The 21757-nt window shown below is 38.4% G+C and overlaps 1 protein-coding gene across 1 annotated transcript; it reads right to left on the bottom strand.

The window, feature by feature from the left end:
- Positions 1 to 4002: 4002 nt before the first annotated feature.
- On the bottom strand, positions 4003 to 20378 carry LOC125491226 (chaoptin-like). The gene is made up of 8 exons (XM_048632697.1): positions 19970 to 20378; positions 8766 to 8934; positions 8160 to 8366; positions 7796 to 7984; positions 7358 to 7588; positions 6905 to 7126; positions 6546 to 6744; positions 4003 to 5348 (listed from the first exon to the last, which is right to left on the bottom strand). Exons 1-8 carry the CDS (start codon positions 20290 to 20292, stop codon positions 5005 to 5007), a joined length of 1884 nt encoding a protein of 627 aa, XP_048488654.1. The 5' UTR covers positions 20293 to 20378; the 3' UTR covers positions 4003 to 5004.
- Positions 20379 to 21757: the final 1379 nt, after the last annotated feature.

Here is a 21757-nt window from a genome sequence, read left to right as displayed (position 1 = left end):
AAAAAGTAAACCACAGATTACCTTGAAATTTGTAATTTACAGATTTATTATTCTGAAGATTGAGTTTTTTTCTGTCAGTCATTAAGTACGTTTTAATACTACAGGCTTAGGTATATAGAAAGACAGAAAGCATCTGCAAATAGAAAGAAACGCTCAAAGAGTGATTCACGAGATTTGCTAAAGATAGAGTGACAGGAAAGGGACACATTTCAAAATACTTCAGAATAATAACTAACATACATTATTTATGGTTCCGCACGATACCTGCCCCCGTATTTTGTAACTTTTTGAGAGTTAGCAACCGGTGATAATTGGTATCAACTTAGAGACTTATTAACCGAAACCACCAAAAATCTTAGTGAAAGAAATATGCAAGAAGCTTAACAATATATCCTTACATTCAACATCATCGTTTGTGAAATCAGATAAGTCAGTAAAAAGTTATTAATTAATAATGCTCTAAGTTGTCAGCCATTTTATACCAACCAACCCCACTCGGAGTTACATAATACGGGGGCTGGTCCTGGTAGACCACCAAAGCTTAACTGGTAGAGAATGCTACTAGCATTACGTTCGCCTTTTTTGCAATTTTTATTTTATGAGCAGAAAATAATTTTATAATAAAATAATACCTCAGAATAATAACCATTAAAAAAATACAGTGACATACGCGCACACAGTATAATTTATATGACCATAGAGCATGTGACATTTTTACTTTTTTAGTTTTTTTATAGGTAAGAATTTTTTATAGGTGTTTATAGGTAAGCGAAGCGCGGGAAATCGGGAATTATTAAAAAGAAGAGTGAAATTTCCGAAAAAATTATTATCAAATTATTTTAAAACTGCAAATACCTACTTTAAACCAAGAAAAACTTAGTCATATACATTATACCTACATTATTGGACATTAGAAAATAGCAATGGGGAAGTTAAGAACAAGGAATAAAAGAAAGAAGGATGACGAGGGTGATAATGCCGACGAAGAGTGTACGTCGCGTCGCGTCGTCTGAATCAGAGGTTGAAGTATTGGATCTATCTAAACTAAACCTTCTATTATAGTTACAGATTACAAAAGGAGATAAGTAAGAACCTACATATTTAGAAGATTTTGCTGCTGTAGAATTTGTGGTAAGTATTCGTCGAGTCTTTCAATGCCAAATATGCCAATATCACCTATAGGTGCCTATAGGTATGATAGGAACATAACACATGTCGTGTTATGTTCCTGTCATACCTATACATTTCGAGGTGAAAAAAGGGTTTAAGTAACTCATAAAGGTTTAAAATACTTAGGTATCCTTCTTCCTCTTCTAAGGTTCTTAGGTTCCATCCTTGAACAAAATCATATGCACTTAAGTACCTACTCTACCTACCTACTTAGGTAAAAAAAAAACATTTAAGTATACTTAATTACTTACTTAATTCGAAGCGTTTAGGTATACGGGTAGGTATACGGCCATTGAGGTCCTTTGTACCGGGGCGGCCCGGGCCTCTGCATGTTGGCTTCGGCCTCATGCACGCCTTCCAAAAGTTTGGGGCAACATGGTCCAGTAATGGAAAGGCATTAAGTATTAGGTACATAGGTACCTAAATATGTAGTAATCGGTAGGTAGACAAGGAATCGCTGCATCGCTGGAAAGGTTATGGACTATGGATTGGCCACCCGCAGTCTCAATTAAAAACTACACATTATAGTAGGTATTATTTATTTAAAACAACAACTATCTACATCCACAGTTACCTTCGTTAGGTACATGCGTTTACTATTTTCTGCAACCTCTAATTTTTTGTCAATAATAGCAGTGGATATATTAGTTGTATTTTTGAATAAACATCTTAAAATTAACTTTGTAGCGATCTAAACTGTAAATAGTAGATAATAACATTTCAAAGTAAAATATTTCTTTAAAGTTATCTTTGGTTTAGTTTCGATATTGGTTCAAAAACTCAAAGGGCAAACTCACCTACCGACAATTAACCTGCCTTACCTACCTAAATTATGCAAGAAGGTATGCTGTCGCATACTTCCACTTCCATACTTTACCTAGATAGGTAGTTAGGTGAGTAAGTAATTAAATTGTACAAGATTGAAAAACATCATGGCACTTGTGAAGAAATATTTTTACAGTTTAACAATTAAACAAATGAAAGTCCCATAAATATATTTCGAATATAAATTATTTGTAGATATTCACCAAGCTCTTAATTCGTAGACATCTAATGTTATTTATATAAGTATAAATTACAATTATAAAATAGGCAGGTTATGTCTATTTGCTTTTTACTTAAATAAGTTTTTTATCAACATAAATAACTCTACACACCTAAGTAATATCTTTATTTTTGCAAAATTACCAGATAAAGGTACAAGAAGATTTCGATTTCAGATCAGTAATTATTATTATTTTGACTAAATACTCTATTTACCTATAAATCTAGATTACTAACTTAATTATTTTTTATATGCTTAAAAACATTATTGTCATCATTCATTCATCATCAATTTTTGATTGAGAAAATCCGAAACTGAAAAAAACAGACATGCTGTAAAAACACCCTTCAATAGGCAAGCTACTATATTAATCATTACATGTTTCATACTCACGGTGTCAAGACTCAGGGTCGTACTGTAGAAATAATCTTAAGTGTGACTAGATTGTCAAGTGTTTATTTAATTCATTTAGAGATAGTAGGTACACCCGCGAGCAATGAAAAAGTTACAGTGCCATAACACCAAATTACTCCGAAAACCGCCCGTCTGCAATATTGAAGTACAGTCAGGTGCAGAAAAACCTGACCCCCTGCATTTCGGCCCTGACCTACAGCATTTAACAGCGTATCAGAATATTACCAACTAAAATTTTGTTCATATTATAAAATTAGGTACAGTCAGCTGCATAAGTACCTAACTGTACACTTTTGTAACTTGTCAAACTCACAAACTGCCTTTTAAATATTGTCAGTGTGTTATGTCCTAGCTAGTTTGACAAGAAACGAAAGTGTATACTTAGCTACTTATGCAGCTGACCGTACTTAAATATTTTTCAAAATTAGGGCCTTTTGGTGTTGGCATTTTGTGGGTGCAACTTTTTCACTCATGTTATGAGTGTTATTTAACACATACCTAATATGTCATATCTATATTAAAACTTTATAGAAAATTTCGAGAGTAAGATTCGGTTAGGTACCTACCTAAGTAGGTAGGTACTTTAAAGACAGTAAAGTAGAAAGAATAAAAACATATGTTAACGAATGAAGAGAAGCATTAAGTTTCCCGTATCTGCCCTGAGATTGGTTCTAGAATACGACCGACCCAGGCCCAGTTGTATATAAAATGAAGTTAATATGTACGAGTATGTAATAAAAATATTTTAGTAGGTACTTTTTCCTATACCATGCTGTAATTAAAGACACAGGCAGAAAGTGGTATATAGGGAAGCCATCGGTTTAATAGGTACCAACATTATTATGTACTTAAAAACCTTTTCTGTAACTGGGCATTAAGAATTTTAAGGTAAAGGAGTCGTTGATACAATAACATGCAACTCTGGATTGGATAGAACTATAGCTCTTCTGTCACGTTGCCGTTACATGTAATGGAAGCGAGCGATGCCAATTTTTCCATAGTCGGTTATCTAACCGACAGGGATGATTTATAAATTAAACGTCATCTCCATATAAAATTCATGACATATGTGTCAAAATTCAACCACTACTCCCTGGTTATGCTCTAACCGACTATGGAGAAATTGGCACTTCGTTTCTAAAAGGAAATTCCAAGTTAACAGTTGATTATTAAATTAATAAATACGTATACCTATGTAGGTATATTTTGTTTTAACCATAATATTGTTAAGTATAATTGTATCGAAGGGAAATAAATATATACTTATACCAAATGGCTAAAACTACATGTATTCTGAGTTAAACGATATGTGGATAGATAGATCTATTTTTTATTTGTACAAAGGTACTTACATTAAAAACCGGACGTATTTATATTGGTCATCGCATATAATTTTCTTACAATTTGATGAGTTCCATATCCAAAACGATATAGTTAGTACTTAATTTATTAAAGTTTTTAAAACTGCATGCTTGTATAAAATATGATAAAAATAGTATTGACCGGGTTTCCTCAATCTCTCAAGAAAATGATACCTACCTGTCTGTCAAGTCTCTGTCTGGATAGAAAATAAAAATCCCACTTACAACTACTTTTTGTTCCTTTGTTTGCTATCGGGAATGCACAAATATATTATAATATATTATTATCTAATCATAAGCGGGTAAGTAGCTACGTATATAAAACTTACTTTGAATAGTATCTCAGAAATTAGGCATGAATGGATTTTTGTCATAAAATGCAAACTTTTACGTATGGTAGGTATTTACCCCCCATTGCATCTAACAAATTTAACGTATTAATCTCTCAATACTAATATTGATTTTAATTTTAATGTAGGGGCGAGAATATTGAACTTTTAGCTTCAACGACCTAACTAAATAAACTGTTGACCATGCCAATAGGCGCCGCCTGTAAGTCAATCTTTCCTCTTCAAAGCATCGCGAAATACTTAATATTGATAATATGTAATTTGTTTTGGCTCCTATGCTTATAGCATGACTGCATGACACACTCCCGAACCATAATCTTATAACCAATAGTGATATATTGCAAGTCGAAAAACTATGCAAGATCGGGCTCCAATTAGCACCCAGTGTTGCTCGATCATCAACAACAACTGCTATTGTGCATCACAATACGATATATTAGGTACTTAATTCAAACTACAAGTAAGTACCTATAAGAAATTTAACCAATTTTATCTCGTAAAAGACAAGTACAGTGACATACCTAACAACAAGAAAATTCATTAAAACCTGTTTCGAAAAGCTTTCGCAGAGCAAAGAAGAGGGAAGACAGTGTCCAGCCGAAACCAGACTCACTAGCCGCACAATGGCAGTTGTATTGTCAGTCAGTAGCACGGGGCAGGCAGATCACTGCGGGGAAGTGTTGTGTAGGGGCGGGCGCTCATCGGGCCACTTGACGACGACGTTGGAGCTGGGGGGCGGGAGAGTGACTGGGGGCTCGATGAGGACCGGGAGACCGCCGTCTCGGGCCGGTATGACGTGGCCGAGGAGGGCGCCGACGCGGCGGTAGCGTGGCTCATCCTGGAGTAGGTAGACCGGCGCGGCGGGTGCCACGTCGTTCAGGGCCCGCATCAGCGCCGGTGCGGCCGTCCCCGCCGCCGCGCACGTCGCCGCGCCGCTCACTCTAGCACTCCGCTTCTCCAACTCGTTCATCAGCTCGTATAGGTGCTCGTCGCATAACACTGGGTTGTCTGCAAGTTACGTGCATGTTATTATCTAAGTGTTCTAATGGTGCTGGTATGAAAGCACAGCTTGAAAGGGGCCGATTGAGTCAGGGTAATAAAACCTACATGGATGCGTATACCCATTCACGCAAAGCTAGTAAAAAGGAGATTACTCCTAATATAAAATCATGTCTGACTATTCTTATTATTTTTTAACGCATAGCAAGTACCTAACTAATAATATGCAGGCTGATTTTAATAAGCACATATTAAATTCATTATCCCAGCATACCTATGGGAAAACCCAGTTTTAGATTCTTTCAGCGGTAAAGTCTATGAATGTCCTGTTACCTACATTATTATTATGTGTGATTAAATAATTTCAAAGTACAAATGGTTGTAGGGTAGGAGGAGTCGGTAATTCGGTGTACCTAGGTACACATTTAGGATAGTAATCTGTGTTTGGTTGTTGACCCTCATTAGTTAATTAATTTGTTTATTTCATACTTAATAATGTTTACAGACTCTCTGAAGTGGACTTTACAACGGGGATTATGTAGGTATACTATACCTATACATAAACATACTAGATAAACTTTTTACATTATAGGTACCTGCATGTTAATGTTAGATGACACCAAAAGCATATGATTATAAAATGGATAGTTTTTTTACGCAAGATGTTCTATTGCTTTTTTTGATAAATGGTACCTACAATACACTTTCTTTAAATATCAACTACTTACCTCAAACGTATATTCACATACCATGAAGAATATTATGTTCGTACGTACGATACTTAGGTACCTACGTAGTTACACATTGTGCAAAAATCTGAGTTCGCATGAAATAAAAATATCGCTTATGTCATGAAACCGTCGCGTCGCATTGCCAGTAAAGAAAGCAGAATACCATCGCAATAAACATCCCAGTATAACATTACAGTCTATAGAAAATTCGCATCAAACATTAACACTATACTTTTGTGGTTAACTACAGACACCACTTAGCCCCTGTTCCACAATGTCTGGTTAGTCGCTACCTGTCGGATAAAATACATGCTGTCACTGTCTAAAAAATAATAACAGAGAGTGACAGCATGTATTTTATCCGTCAGGTAGCCACTAACCAGACATTGTGAAACAGACCCTTAGTCTTTAGAACATTTTATGTCTAGATATCTATAGGTATATTATTAAAGTCGTAAGCATAGAGTAGACTCACCTTGAAGGTAAATCTTCAATACACTGGACACTCTATTGATGGTGCAATGTGTTTTGGAGACCAGGTCATAGTTCACACTGCGGATCTGGTTGTATGAGAGATCAGCCAGACAAAGCAATGGCAGACCGTGGAAGTCTTTGTCCAAGGCGGTGATATTGTTGTGGTGGGCTATCAACTCTTCCAAGGCAGGCAGAAACGTCTGCAATAGAAAAAAACATATTTTTCTTCATAAATTTAATTGCTACCAGCCTATCTGTTAAGGATCTGTTAAGCATGTGACAACACAATGAAGTTGAAGAATAAAGAACTAAGATTAAAATCGCTTTGCTTTAAGAATGCGCGATAGCAACAACACGAACCTTCGATGTTTCTTCCAAAGTGGTGATTTGATTGTTCGATATATCCAGTAGCTTGAGTTCGTCGAGGCCGATGAAGTCGTCAGGCGATATCTGCTGGATGTAGTTATGGCTCAGGTTGAGCCTCAGCAGCCCGTGCAGGCCCATGAGAGCACCCCCTATGTTGTATAGGAAGTTATTGTTGAGGCGCAGCTCCAACACTTTCGTCTCAACGTCTACCATGTTCTGAAAAGAGAGACGGTCTTATTGTAATAAAACACTCGTTGAATTGATTTCTTCAAAGGTTTTCTGGTACAATTCAGAGTCACTTTAGGTTATTTTCTGCGAGTTTTTACTCCGTTAGAGTGCTCCGGGAAATCGATTTTCACTATTCGATCGGTTAAGAAAAACCTACTTAACTAGGTATTCCTTTTTACTTAAGTCTTCACGAAAACGATGCACAACTCAGATACTTACTTCCATTTTCCCGGTCAAATGGCTTATTTTGTTATACGATAAATCGATAACAGACAGCTTCGTTAACCCCTTGATCTCTTGGAGCGAGAACTCCGTGAGTTGGTTGTGAGTCAGGTTGAGATATCGTAGGGACTTGAGACTCCGTAGCGACCCATTCAGGGATCGCAGTTGGTTGTAGGCTATGTCCAGTTCAGCGAGGCTGTCTGCCTCGGTAAACTCATCCTCGGCTAGCTAAAAATTATTAATACATTAATTTAGTTTAAGAGTATTGTTACATCTATTTTACTTGAAATTCCAATGAACTCATCGGTACATGTCAGCACCGGGATTCTAACCCGTATCTCTGGCTTGAGAAGCGATTGCTTACCCGACTGAGCTACCACTGCTCTACAAGATAAATCCTGGGATACACAAGTAGTTGACTATGTAAATACTTACCGTTTCAATTTTATTGAATGATAGGCCTATTCTGTGTAGTTTTCTGGACTTCTGCAAGACTCCATCCAGGGACTTCAAGTTATTATCATAGAAGAAGAGGGAAACTAAGGACGTCATCAACCTCAAATCCTTCGGCAGGTTTTGGAGCTCGTTTCGAGCAGCGTGGATAAAAACTATTTTCTTGGCTTTCTGAAAAATATAAGATTTATTATAAGTTAATTACTTATCACTCTTTTAATATTGGGGACATGACAGGCCATCCAACCCCAAATGGGTGTTCCACAGAGATGGTAGGATCGTCGGATTTATTCCGCAGTCTACGAAATATGTACATTTATTTTCATACATCATTAGAAAAACTCACAACAGGCAGCTCGTTGTCTATAGATTTCAAATGGTTGGCGTTGATGAAGATCCACTCCAAGTTGTCCAAATCCCGTAGCGCCCCGTTCAGCGTACTCAAGTTGTTGATGCCCAGGTGTATGTGCTTCAGTGCCTTCGGTAGCGCATGCTTCTCGATCTTCGATATCTGGTTACCCGCCACTAGCAAATGTTCTATCTCTGGGATATCCTGCAATTTTATGGAAGCTTACTATCTTGTTTAGGGGCCATTGTCGGACTCAAAGGCGTCGCCGTCGCGCCGAAATTTCAGCTCTAGAGGTATGAAGCTCAAGGCAGAGAAGTCGTGATTATCTAATCTAACCCTAAAATAAGAAGACTGTTATAGTTTAAGTTTTGTTAAAGTTTGTTATAGACAGGGATATATCATAGTCTCTTTGGACAGGAACTTGAAGACTGAGGAACGCTGCAGAATCTACCTCGATATTCAAGCACGCATTGCCTAGTTAATTATGGACCTGCAGGGTTACCACCACCAACAATATGTCGGCAGATGTGCTGCTTATATGCGGAGGTGGTACGGTTAGAGCTACACATCGTGATCTCGCCCCGGGCAACCGGCGGCACTTACCTGAAAGTCATCCTCCGTGAGTCTGGTGATCTTATTCCGGCAGAGGTCGAGGGTCTTTACCCTCGGCAGGTGGCGCAGCACGTGCTTGGGCATCTCCGGCAGCGCGTTGTCTCCGATGCTGAAGTAGTCCACCAGGTCCAGCTTCGTGAACACATTCTCGTGGAGCTCACTGAAAACGAAATATTTATTTAAATAGCTAACCACTTAGGTACATGCTGCCAATTACGTGGGGAGAATTTTAGTTTCTCTCTCTCTCTCAGCCTTGTATAGTTCACTGTTGGACATAGGCCTCTCCTAACGATCGCCACCCCAAACGGTCCCCCGCCATCTGCATCCAGCGGCTTCCCGCTACCTTCCGCAGATCATCAGTCGTATGGGTTGGGGGGCGACCGACACGCCGTTTGCCGACACGGGGTTTCACACACCTTTAGTTTGTGGCTGTACAATATGACTTGATATTACAAATCCTGGAGTGGCGCCCGACCCTTCCTTAAGTATACTGTACAATGTACATACCAAGGTACCTATAACTTAAATATACGCAATACAGTGATGAGTCAAGTAAGAAAAGTAGTAAATAAGTCATGTGCCTTCCAAGTGATATTGCCTCTTTAATCCAGTCGATGTGTTTAAATTTAAAGGTGTAATCACTAATATTATAACCGCGTTGACGCCAAACAACAATGAACACAAATATACCATTGTTATCATGCATGATACAACAGACATTTACCTACAACTACATCGAATTATATATTTTCTTTATTTACGACCACACTTATCGATGGTCGTAGGTTATTATTTTTATTTCGGACGCGCGTACAGCTCACCCGTGGGGGTTTCGCGTGAAGTGTGATGAATGTGATGAGGAGGGGTATGACGTAGAAAGCTGAAGTTAGTAAATAGTAATGTTGAGAGGTCAACGTTCCGGGGTTATCACACGAGGGGGTGCGGGGTCTAGAGGGGGACGTGACCTGCGCCTGCGCCGGACCTGCGCTGTGCCCTACAGACTCCACACAAGCTCTATGCCATAGACTAGCCATTCCACTCCCAGCACACAGCACACATTGTATGCTTCTTCGATGGCGCCTGTTAATCCAGATTCCCGACACTCGATTTAATTGCTGGAATTCGCCGTCGAAGCGTTCCTTGTACTTAATGTAATTAAACCGATGTTGTGTCTAAACACAGCGTTAAGTTAAACGAGCGGACATTAGGATAAGCGTATGGTAATCATTCCAACGTTAACTACATACAACGTAATCAATAACGCGTATCTGTTGAGATAGTTTATTTATAGGATATGTAATAATTAATTACTTTATACATTGTTTGACTCTCGCCAAGACGTTTAATTGGGTATGAGTACTCGTATTTTGCATTCAATTATACTTACTTAAATATATTTTAGGTAAGTACTTAAACTACTTACTTTTATAATTAATAAGCAGGTATATTAAGTAAGTACCTATGTGCTAGATTCAGATGTGCTGAAAACAAATAAGTAAAAAAGTACTTACCTAAATAAAAATGGAAAACTCGAAAAAAACAAAACAAATAACAAAAAATATTTTAAACCACAACTAAGTACTTACGTACCTACTTACTTACTATAATATTTTTTTTTATAAAGATCGTTATCACGGACCACATTAAATGTGTAGTCTACGGTCAATACCTACACAATCTTGATAAAGACACACCTTTCAAACACAACAATAACTAAGTTCCTAATTTTCATCCTACATCATTATTTTTATTCATTTAGTTAAGTATTTTTATTCAAATTAGGTGAGTAAGTACATACTTACCCTTAAATTCTTACCCTTCTTAACCCTATTCTTTTTCATTATAATCAGAACATTGATGGATACCTATCTAACTACATAGAGTAAGAGTATCACACACCGTAAGTAGTTATGTAGGTAGCTACTTTACCTCGTAGGACGTAGGTAGTACTTTACTATCCTGGATGGACAAATCTCCTGAATTACCTATGTAGGTACCAAACTATGTTTTTATCAAACATTTCAGTCATATTACGTAAGTACTTACCTACTTTATTATAAATTTACATACTTATAGGTACCTAGCTAGGTATGGTTAAGTTGAGCATTCTATCATTTTAAGATAAGTCAGGGAATCCAATGGGACTTTCCGATTCACTGTAATCTCCACTTGTGTTTGTTTGTGACCAACTTTAGTTGAATAAGTACAAGGAAAATATGTCACAATTATTTAGGTTCCGTGCCAAATTATTTGTATAAGTATTGATTAAGAAAAGTTTATTGACACAAGGCTAGACTAGACGTAATGTTCTCAATCTTATTCTATACAAGAAAATAGCATAATATCAATATTGAGTTTAGAGCTTGTTTAATGTTACTATAAATATATATATGTACCTACATTAACTATATAATAACAATGAATATAAATTTTTGTTAATAATGTGGGTCTGAATGATCTACAGAAATCCAGGAATCCTAGCCATATTTTCCTTACTGGTGTCAAATGAGAATGGCCAAATCTGACCCGCTTTGCAGCCACTAACCAAACCTATTTTTATTCAATGATAAAAGTGTACTAAATGAGGGAAAAATATTTTAAAAATCTAATAAAATTTACACCAGGATATACGAGTACTGTAGTCATGGGCTACACATCAGTATATGTTTCATCAATGGCTGCTCTAGCGGGTCAAGGCGCCTTAGAAAATGGCCATTCTCCTTTAATCCGATCAAATCAATCCCAAAACAAAAATGTTATCCTGATTGGAAATTCACTTAACTATATTTTTACTCTATCAAAACCCTTGGCTACCGTAGGTACCAGCTCCAATATGTGAGGCTAATGTAAGCTCATGTCCTAGGACTAGTCTCTGAAAATCTGGATATACTTAATGAAAAAATTCAATGTAATGCAGGTTGTGTGAAACTGCATCTCATCGACAGAATAGGCATAATATATAGCCCCAATCTAGGTCATAGATGCAAATGCAACACCTGAAATACTCGTTCACTGCCAATTGAATTAGGCCGCCCTATTTCTGATAATTGTACGGAGATCACTATATTGAGTGTGTACCGTACTGCGGGATAGTTTAATATTAATGTCCTCCGAGCCTATTTGTCACCACAGCTGCCCATCTCATACAAATATTCAGACAATCTACAGATTCTGACGGTCAAATGTGTGCACGGTAGCCAACAACATTGGCCAGTGTGCAATTTCTGGGAAGGCACTCCTGACATACAGGTGTTCCTAGTTTAGAAGTCAGGGCGTCACCTTTTAAGGCTATGTTTTTTATTTTTATTGCATTACATATATTTATTAAGTACATACTCGTACACATTGAGTGAGGATGTTAAATCACTGTCATGGACAATCAATACATTTTCAATCATGGGATGGGTAACAGACAAAACGATAAGAAACCAATCATCAAAATGGAACCTATCATCTCTTTCCGAATAGTTATTATCCTTTTAATGTGGACAAGGATTCAAAGTTAGATAGGTACTGTTACGTTTTTTCTAGTTGGCCGTATATGGTTATGGTCTTGAAGAATAAGTACATTATAGGTACCTACATAATTATGTTTTATTTACAAAGGTATGTAAGTACTTACAGGATATGACTAAGTAAAGATTCAGAAAACAATTGACACAGAATTCTAAGAAGGTACACGAAAATAGAATTGTAGGACACCTGCAAGCTGCCGCTGTACCAACGACATCAGACAAGGTACACTTTCATAGGCCAAAGTCACACAGGAAGGTCACTGATAAAATTCCAACCTTTATAGGTCGCAGATAGTACCTCGCAGGTTGTAGGAAGGCCGAGGACAGGAACTAGCGTGATGTGCTCTTTGGGAGAGACCTATGTGCGGAAGGACGATAAAAGACTTCTGATGATCACTGTTAAAACTTGATTAAATAAAGCACCTGTCTTTTGATTTAAATTACATATTTTATAGTTCTAAAGAGTGTCCTGTTCAGTGAATTAGCTAGAGCGAACGATATAATTGGCGTTCTCGCGTGAGGGCAAAGGGTAATTAAATTACAAAATGAGACCAGCAAATACAATTGAATGGAGCAGTAGGCCCGAGAGATATGTACGGCTACGGTAAAAGCTCAGGATAATATTCTGAAGTCTCGGCCAGATAATGTAAATTATCAGGCGCAGTGAAAATCGATAGAATTTGAACTTGAATCTTCGACGGCCCTGAATTTTGTGTAGAGTCGCGTACAAGAAAGCCATGGAGTTTTATTTTATATTTCAAGAAAGTACTTATAATTTTTTTTTCGTATATTAAATCGAAGCGATAATAATGGTTTAGGGTACATTTTAGGTCAAATATGTATGTAGGTACTAACCTAAACAAGGATCAATCAATGAAATCTTATGTTTGGGAACATTACCGACTGAAAATAGAGCACATTGTGATATTTGGATTAAGTAAGTATAAGTAGATAGGTTGAAGGATAGCTTTAAGAATACTTAAGAATATATTTTTTGGAAAACTGATTTTATATCTACAAAACTTATTTAATATTGAGGTTCTGCTGAACTACTAATTATTCCAGGAAAAACTTGATTGCTGATTAAGATTCTAAGAACATGGCAAGTAAACACAATGCTATCGATGGAAATAAGAGTGAGTGACTGTAAGTATAATATTATATCTGAAAGGGATAATATTTTAAAAGACCCCAGCTTGAAAGGAGCCACCTCCACGTATCAACTGTAGGTAATCACGACTGACAACTTAGGTATTTGACCGTTTCTTCACGGTGACCAACGACCAACCCATGTCCAAATGTCCATAGTATGAGAGCACCACGCTAAGAAGACGAAGCTATTAATAATTATGTAACGATTTTTTTTATATGGCCGAAGGAAGCACATGATCGGGAACGGTGGTCAGTTTATAAGGAGGCCTTTGCCCAGCAGTGGGACACTACACAGGCTGCATAAAAAAAAAAGATTTTTTTTAATGATCTTATTACTTATAGGTACGTATAGGTTAATTTTTTTCCCAATGGCAATGTGAGGTAACTTTTAACGGGAAACTGTCCCAATACCTAGTGAGAGTAGGTATATTATACAACCAAACAGTCAGCATTGAATGAAGAAGATTGTCGGTACCTGCATGCCTGCATGTTATTCGCAGATGGTTAGTTACTTCAATAACTCAATTAGGAGCTAGTAGGTACGTATTGCATGCTCGTTTATGCATCTGGCCCTCTATACTTGGCAAAGGACCTTTCAGGCACTTGTGACGCCCTACATACATAATTAGCCTTGGATATGATCTAAATTATCTTGATCACCAAGACCGCTTCAGCTACCTTACCACCACCGATTACATTAGTTATCAACAAGCCTTCCATAAGCAGCACTAACTGTCGAATTTATACCTACAAATTAATTGCACTTACACGTTATACGAGCTTAGTTACTAAGCATAGCAATATAAACCATCTACGAGTACCTATAGGCGCCAAAAAGGCGCGAGTCACAGAAACCACTCTAAGGATTCATCATCACCACCCATCACGTCCCGACTGCTGGGGCACGGGTCTCCTGCCAATGAAAAAAGGGTTTAGGCCTAGTCCACCACGCTGGCCTAGTGCGGGTTGGTGGACCCCAACACAAGCAAGCTTGTGCTGAGTGAGAGAGTTGTCGGGTAAATTGGGAACCCGACTGTCAGATGTTTTCAAGCCGCCCAAAGGCCTCTGACTAGGCTTAACGACTGGACTGCTGCCTCGTCCGAAGCACGGAAGCGTCCAGAAAAGAACCACTTGAAATCGGTCACCCATCTAATGGCTGACCGTGTCAGTTGTTGCTTAACCTCAGTGATCATTTACGATCACTGAAGCTCGCTCGACTACGGACGCTCGACATGCGGAACCCGTTTGAGCCTCTCAGACAACCACCGGGTTCCGCGGGACTAATAAAGTCTTAACCCTGGTGTAAACTAAACCTAAATTTTAACTTCAAGGTTGATTTTCATCCATTATGTATATCCATATTTATCCCCCGATGGAAAAACCAGGCTTTTATAAGTATAACGTGGCTGTGAATCTATCTGTGGTAAAGGTAAACGGCTGAGTGATTTTCGTTTTGTGTTTTAGGGCGATAGTAATTTCGCTACGTTTCATTAAAATCGTTTCAGCCGTTTTCAGAATATTATCAGCTCTTTTCTGGTTGATGAGGGGATCCGATAAACTTTATGCTGTCCGATCGATTCTAAATTTTGTAAGGTCTTAAGTAAGTATAATTACTTGAATTAAATTGAAACTATATAATAATATCGTACTAACCCACTCACGAGCAATGAAAAGGCTAGCTTAATGACATACCTAATTACGTTTGTATATTGTGCAATAAAAGGATAAAAAAATATAAAAAAATGACGCCTTCTGCAACATTGAATTGCATTTACAGTGGTTTCAAGTGGTTCTTTTCTGGACGCTTCCGTGCTTCGGACGAGGCAGCAGTCCAGTCGTTAAGCCTAGTCAGAGGCCTTTGGGCGGCTTGAAAACATCTGACAGTCGGGTTCCCAATTTACCCGACAACTCTCTCACTCAGCACAAGCTTGCTTGTGTTGGGGTCCACCAACCCGCACTAGGCCAGCGTGGTGGACTGGTGGCAGGAGACCCGGCCGTGCCCCATCAGTGGAGACGTGATGGGTCGTGACGATGAATCCTTAGAGTGGTTTCTGTGACTCGCGCTTTTTTGGCGCCTATAGATGGTTTATATTGCTAAGCTTAGTAACTAAGCTCGTATAACGTGTAAGTGCAATTAATTTGTAGGTATAAATTCGACAGTTAGTGCTGCTTATGGAAGGCTTGTTGATAAATAATGTAATCGGTGGTGGTAAGGTAGCTGAAGCGGTCTTGGTGATCAAGATAATTTAGATCATATCCAAGGCTAATTATGTATGTAGGGCGACACAAGTGCTTGAAAGGTCCTTTGCCAAGTATAGAGGGCCAGATGCATAAACGAGCATGCAATACATACCTACTAGCTCCTAATTGAGTTATTGAAGTAACTAACCATCTGCGAATAACATGCAGGCATGCAGGTACCGACAATCTTCTTCATACAATGCTGACTGTTTGGTTGTATAATATACCTACTCTCAGTAGGTATTGGGACAGTTTCCCGTTAAAAGTTACCTCAGATTGCCATTGGGAAAAAAATTAACCTATACGTACCTATAAGTAATAAGATTATTAAAAAATATCCTTACATAATTATTAATAGCTTCGTCTTCTTAGCGTGGTGCTGACAAACTATGGACATTTGGACATGGGTTGGTCGTTGGTCACCGTGAAGAAACGGTCAAATACCTAAGTTGTCAGTCGTGATTACAGTTGATACGTGGAGGTGGCTCCTTTCAAGCTGGGGTCTTTTAAAATATTACAGACGAACAGACAGACGGACGGACAACAAAGTGATCCTATAAGGGTTCCTTTTTTTCCTTTTAAGGTGCAGAACCCTAAAAAATGCATAGGAAAACTAAAATGTTTTCCTAGGTAAGGTGAAGCTTGCGTGAAAAGCTACGTTTTACTTACATAGAACAGCTTGTCGTGTTATTGACTTAGGTAAGTATTTGTAATAATTATAACAAGGCGGAAAAACAAAACTGTAACTTTGAATATAGGCATTAAATCTTGATATAGTTAATTAAGTTTTAGTGACTATAGTGACTTATGTGAGTAAGGTCGGTTTAATTTTGAAAAACTAAGGTAGATTGATATGGCTCCCGAAATAAACATTACGATTAATATGATACCTATGACTACCTATAAGATCTTCATTGATTATATGATCTACCTTTTTTGACCTAAGATTTATTTGCCTAATCTCGTGTTGCATAGTACCGTTTGGTCAAAGTCTCGTTTCGCCGAAAATTATATGGCATAAATCTTGTTTAGTAAAAAGTTATTTCGCATAATCTTGTTTAGCCTAATAATGGTATGGCCAAATCTTGAATAGCCTAATAATGCTATGGCATAGGTTATACAAAGTAATAATATTCGTTTGGCTTTAACTTTGATGGCGCGTCTCCCTACATAGCACAATCTGGTGTCTTGTATTGTGGCCACTATCTATGTGAGAAACGCTCCGCTCCGCTTCGCTGCGCTCCGCTTTGCTTTTGACGAACATGTGCACCTAACACGCTCCTCCTCGCTTTGCTCGTCGTCGCACCTATCTTTAGGTTTCGATCCCATAGGGTTTAATGGCGTTTGTATAATAATTATAATGGTCATTCAATTCACTTTCGTCTTTTGATCATTGAATACGAGTATCGTGATTATCGGAATGCAAGAGATAAATATCGCAATTTGTACATTTACTACATACTTAATATATTATTTATTATGATAATAATAGGAAAAATAATATTATACCTTTACAAAAATAAATTTGAGCAAACGAAACTTAGGTGTTTAAAGATTGTGCCTAAAGAGTTTTAGACGAAACGAGCCTTATGCCACATAAGTCTTGGCAAAGTGATGGTTCGGCCAAAAAAGTTTAGACCATATGAGTTATGCGAAATGAGTTTTGGTCAATAAAGATTATGCGAGATGAGGGGAACCCGGTGATATAATATAGGTATAACTCATAACTTCCGTTTGAAAGTATTTTCCCAAAACTTCTATTGTTACGGATCTTATGACTTTCATTCGTAATGTCCTGGGTTAGAATCCTGCCATGTATGCACACACCAATGAATTCTTTAAAAATAAGGAATTTAAGTACAATTATATCACGGGCTCTTGCGGTGAAGGAAAACTCAAATCACCGGGAATAAATCTGCGCATCTATAGATGTGTGGAGGACCCACCAACCTGCAATGGACTAGCGTGGTGGGAATGGATCCAAGCTTAGGAAGTCAGTTTCGTCCTTGGGGCTATGCACAAAGGTTCCATTCGAGAGAGCCAGGAGCAGTTACTACACACTACACACCCCCATAGGGAACCTTATGCACTTAACTCAATATAGGTACTACAGGGTGGCCCTGATAGAAAAATCCCAACATAGCTGCGTAAAAGTTGATTTGCAGCTACAGGAAAGTATGGTTCTGTATTAACAGTTTAGGGTCTAAATGAGTCAAATAGTTATGAATTTACGGACTAGAGTCCTGTTTTTTTAACTTAGTAAGTCACTGTTGTCCGAACGGTCAAGGGTACCATCCCGGCTGCGCAGGCGCATTATATTTAAACAAAGAAATAAAATTTTATAAATTATAAACACACATTATAAACCAAAATTAAGTATCTTTATCACAAACAAAGCCATTCTCAAGTGATTTCGTGACCAAGACAAATAGGGATTCATTTTTGTACACAGGTATGTTGATGCTGGGCGTGAGATGACATACACTATGTATAATTATTTTATTATGTTAGTTAAGTTTGACGAACTTCATTTCAAGTGCAACGAATTTCTATATCTTGTGTAGAGACAACAATGTAATTTAATTGTAACTAAAGTATAGTTTCACGAGAAATAAATATGCGAATATGATGAAATGGCCACTGTCGTTTATTATTAGAAGTCTTCGTAACCTTAGTAGGTAAGCATGCGATAAGATTGTTGTGGTACTGGTCAGATATGGATGCGACTATATATTTATACAATATATTTTTACCTTACAAGAATATACCAGAATTTGAGAATGGGTAAGTAGTTAACTAAATTTTTATGTTATATTTGGTTGTCTTGCATTTTTCCGGATATTTTTGGGTTTTACTGCACGTTAGACAAGTAGGTAAGTATTACGTAGTCAAGTACATGATACGTGTCTATTTATACAAAAAACGTACATAATCACAATCAGGTGGGTATAAAGCTAGGTATATGGATACTTAGTTGTTATTGTTATAAACATAGAAAAAATACCTAGCTATAGCTTTATGCACATCACCATTGATAGAATAGATACAAATTCAACAGACCTAAGTTCCAAAATATGTTTAGGAACGTCAATAAACTTTAGAAAATGCAGACTACAAACAACAGTTACTGTAATTTGTATGTACATCATTAATGAGTAAATATAGTGAATACGATACGACCAATACTTATCATTCAATTTTACTGCTTTAGAACCGACCCATGATAACCCACAAACTATCAAGCGACGACTCCTAGATGCCAGGCCGCATGATCTGCGGACTTCAGCCAGCGCTCTCATCATCTACCACATTCTCTTTCTGCACCCTACCCTGCTACCACATTACTTCAACATCATGAATCATCATAAGGCGCTTTTGTACCTACTACCTGTAGGTAAGTACTACAAGCATTGCGTAATAGATCATCAGTAAGCCAACTTTTGTTGTTATGTTTCTTAAACGGAAAATTACTCTCGATCCCAAAAGGAATTCCGCAGACCCGAGTGACACAGGCAGTCAAAAACTGATACCTCAACAGTAGGACTGTTGTTTTCAAGGGTCAAGGGTGTTATGTTCAAAGCATAGGCTTGTACGACACAATGATCAAAGAGCTTATAGCTACAGCAAATAGCAGGTTTCGTGGTCCAAAGATTCCGCGAAGAGGTAATGAAATTAACAGAATCTAGGCCTTTAAAATCACAGAAAGACCAATTAAAGTGTTCAATGCGGGTCGAGCTCATAGGTCACGGGCAATTTAATTGCTCAGATCTTCGGGAAATAAAGAACATTCAGTAGATGTTGTTTAACATCTTCTGTAAAGTGGCTTAGTACCGATATACTTAGGTAAGTACCTATATCTTATATTTGCGTGTATAAGGTATAATATAATACTTGTTTATTACATACTGATTCCCCAAGGGAAATTTACTGACGGACAATAATTATTGTGTTTGCTAGCCGATAAGCTTTAATTACTTCTAAGTAATGAATTGATAGAGATTGAAAAAGTTTGGTGTTGTTGGTGGTCGATCGCCGCGGGACCCTGGCTGCTCGGAGCCGCCCACTGGACGTGATAACAGAGCGATCCTCATCGCGCCCGCGCGCCCATCTTATCACTGACATGTTGTTTTCTCATTCAACTCACACATATTATTGTTCAACTTGCTCACAATATTATTGCTATGAGCCGTTTAGGGCTCTCATATAATACTACTGCATAGCGGGAAGGCATCATCAGAAACGGTGCAGCGCAAGGGTGGATCAGCTTAGCTACGCGGTGCAACTTGCCTGAGGTTGTCGTAGTTGAGCTTGAGCCTGGTGATGGACAGGCCGAGGTCTCGGAAGCTGTGCGCGCCGAAGTCGGGCAGCTGCGAGTAGGAGATGTCGAGGCCGATCTTGGTCTTGGGGCTGAACTTGTTTGCGAGGGCGGCGGCGATCTCCTGGTAGGTGTTGATGCGCTGGCAGACGACGTGGATGGCGCCAGTGCCGGTGTCCTCGCGGCGGCAGGTGCAGGGGGAGATCTCGCGTCGCATGGCGCAGTGTAGGCTGGCGCCGACGCCGACGAGGGCGCAGAGCAGCGCGGCGCAGAGCGCGGGCGTGGGCGCGGGCATGGTGCGTGCGCGACGAGCGTGCCGACTCGACTGCCGGCCGCGCGCGCACCCTGCCCGTGCTCCCCGGTCTCCACCGCGCGCCCGGACTATCACCAACTTCTCGCTTGCTGCTGTGAATTTTAGTTTTGGTACCTACTAGGCGATAGCGGGCAGTAGGCCTAAGTGAAAAAATATATTTGTGTAGGTAAGTATTCTAGATTAATAGATCTACCTAGTATTTAACTAGGTAAGTACCTATTTTTTAGAAGGCAGTTCAGTAAATACCTACTTAATAGAACACAGTAACAGTTGATTGGTAAAAGATAGGTTCCGAAATAGAATATTAGCCCTATATAATAATTCAATTATCTACCAGTCGCAGTTAATGTTGATATCAACAGCCAATAAGCGTCCAAGGCTCTGGACATAGAACTCCCGAGGGGCACCACGTAATTACGTATCATGCAACTACTATTCCTACTATATTCACGAGGTGCATCTTGTGTGATTCTTCGGTTAATATGTCTGGACCTGGATCAAAACAACTTCAGCTTTAGCTTGAAGGGCTGGAAAAACCTAATACCTAGAACAAGATCATATCTTTTGCTAGTCATCTGTCTGATACTCAGTGGTCTGATCCTAAATTATTGAGCATCGGTGTAAATGGGGACACTGATAATTTTTCCTAACCTAGCCACAAAGGACACCATGTTAGAGGGCCGGGGAGGGGTCATTGTATGAAACACTAGGAGGGGTATTTGGGTTTTAGGGTTCCTTACTTACCATAAGGCTCCTGAAAAGGTAGAAACATAATAATAAAAATAATAATAAAAATCTTTATTTTTCTCTCACACAGATGTTTACAGAAAATGTATAGGTTGTTATGCTAAGATTAGATTGTACATTAGTTTTGATCTATGTGAGAGACTGGTGTCCGTACTAGGATACCTGTATGACGGATTACCAGCCTCTCCTACTCTGAACCATGTGGACAATGGATACAATGCGTCTTAACTGATAACAATGAACATTAAACAATTAGTTTTACATAAAGTAGGGTGTGAGGGTATATGTATGCGTATATGTGTGTGTGTGTGTGTGTGTGTGTTTGTGTGTGTGTGTGTGTGTGTGTGTGTGTGTAAGTGAAAGAAATAAATACTTTTGTGGCGACGAATAAGTATAGTTGACATATTTAGGTAATAATATGAAATAATAGGTATTATGAGACGATGTGTAAAAGATTTTCGGTTTCTTCATAATCAAGTGATCTAAGCCATTCCGATACAACTTTTTTGACGTTTGCTTTGGTTAACGAGTATATTTGAAGTATTTTATTTGCCTTATTATAAAGGTAACCTCCCAAGAATTCAAAGAATCTATTCGAGAACACTGTATTCATAACTGTATTTGAGCGGCAGATCATATGTTTCACGCGTCTATTTTGCATAATAGATGGGTCATATTTGAGGCTAGAGTGTTGCTTTAG

This window comes from Plutella xylostella, chromosome Z (assembly GCF_932276165.1).
Source record: "Plutella xylostella chromosome Z, ilPluXylo3.1, whole genome shotgun sequence".
Classification (NCBI taxonomy): domain Eukaryota; kingdom Metazoa; phylum Arthropoda; class Insecta; order Lepidoptera; family Plutellidae; genus Plutella; species Plutella xylostella.
Note: the sequence above shows the minus strand (reverse complement) of the source record. Positions and strands in the feature narration are given on the sequence as shown.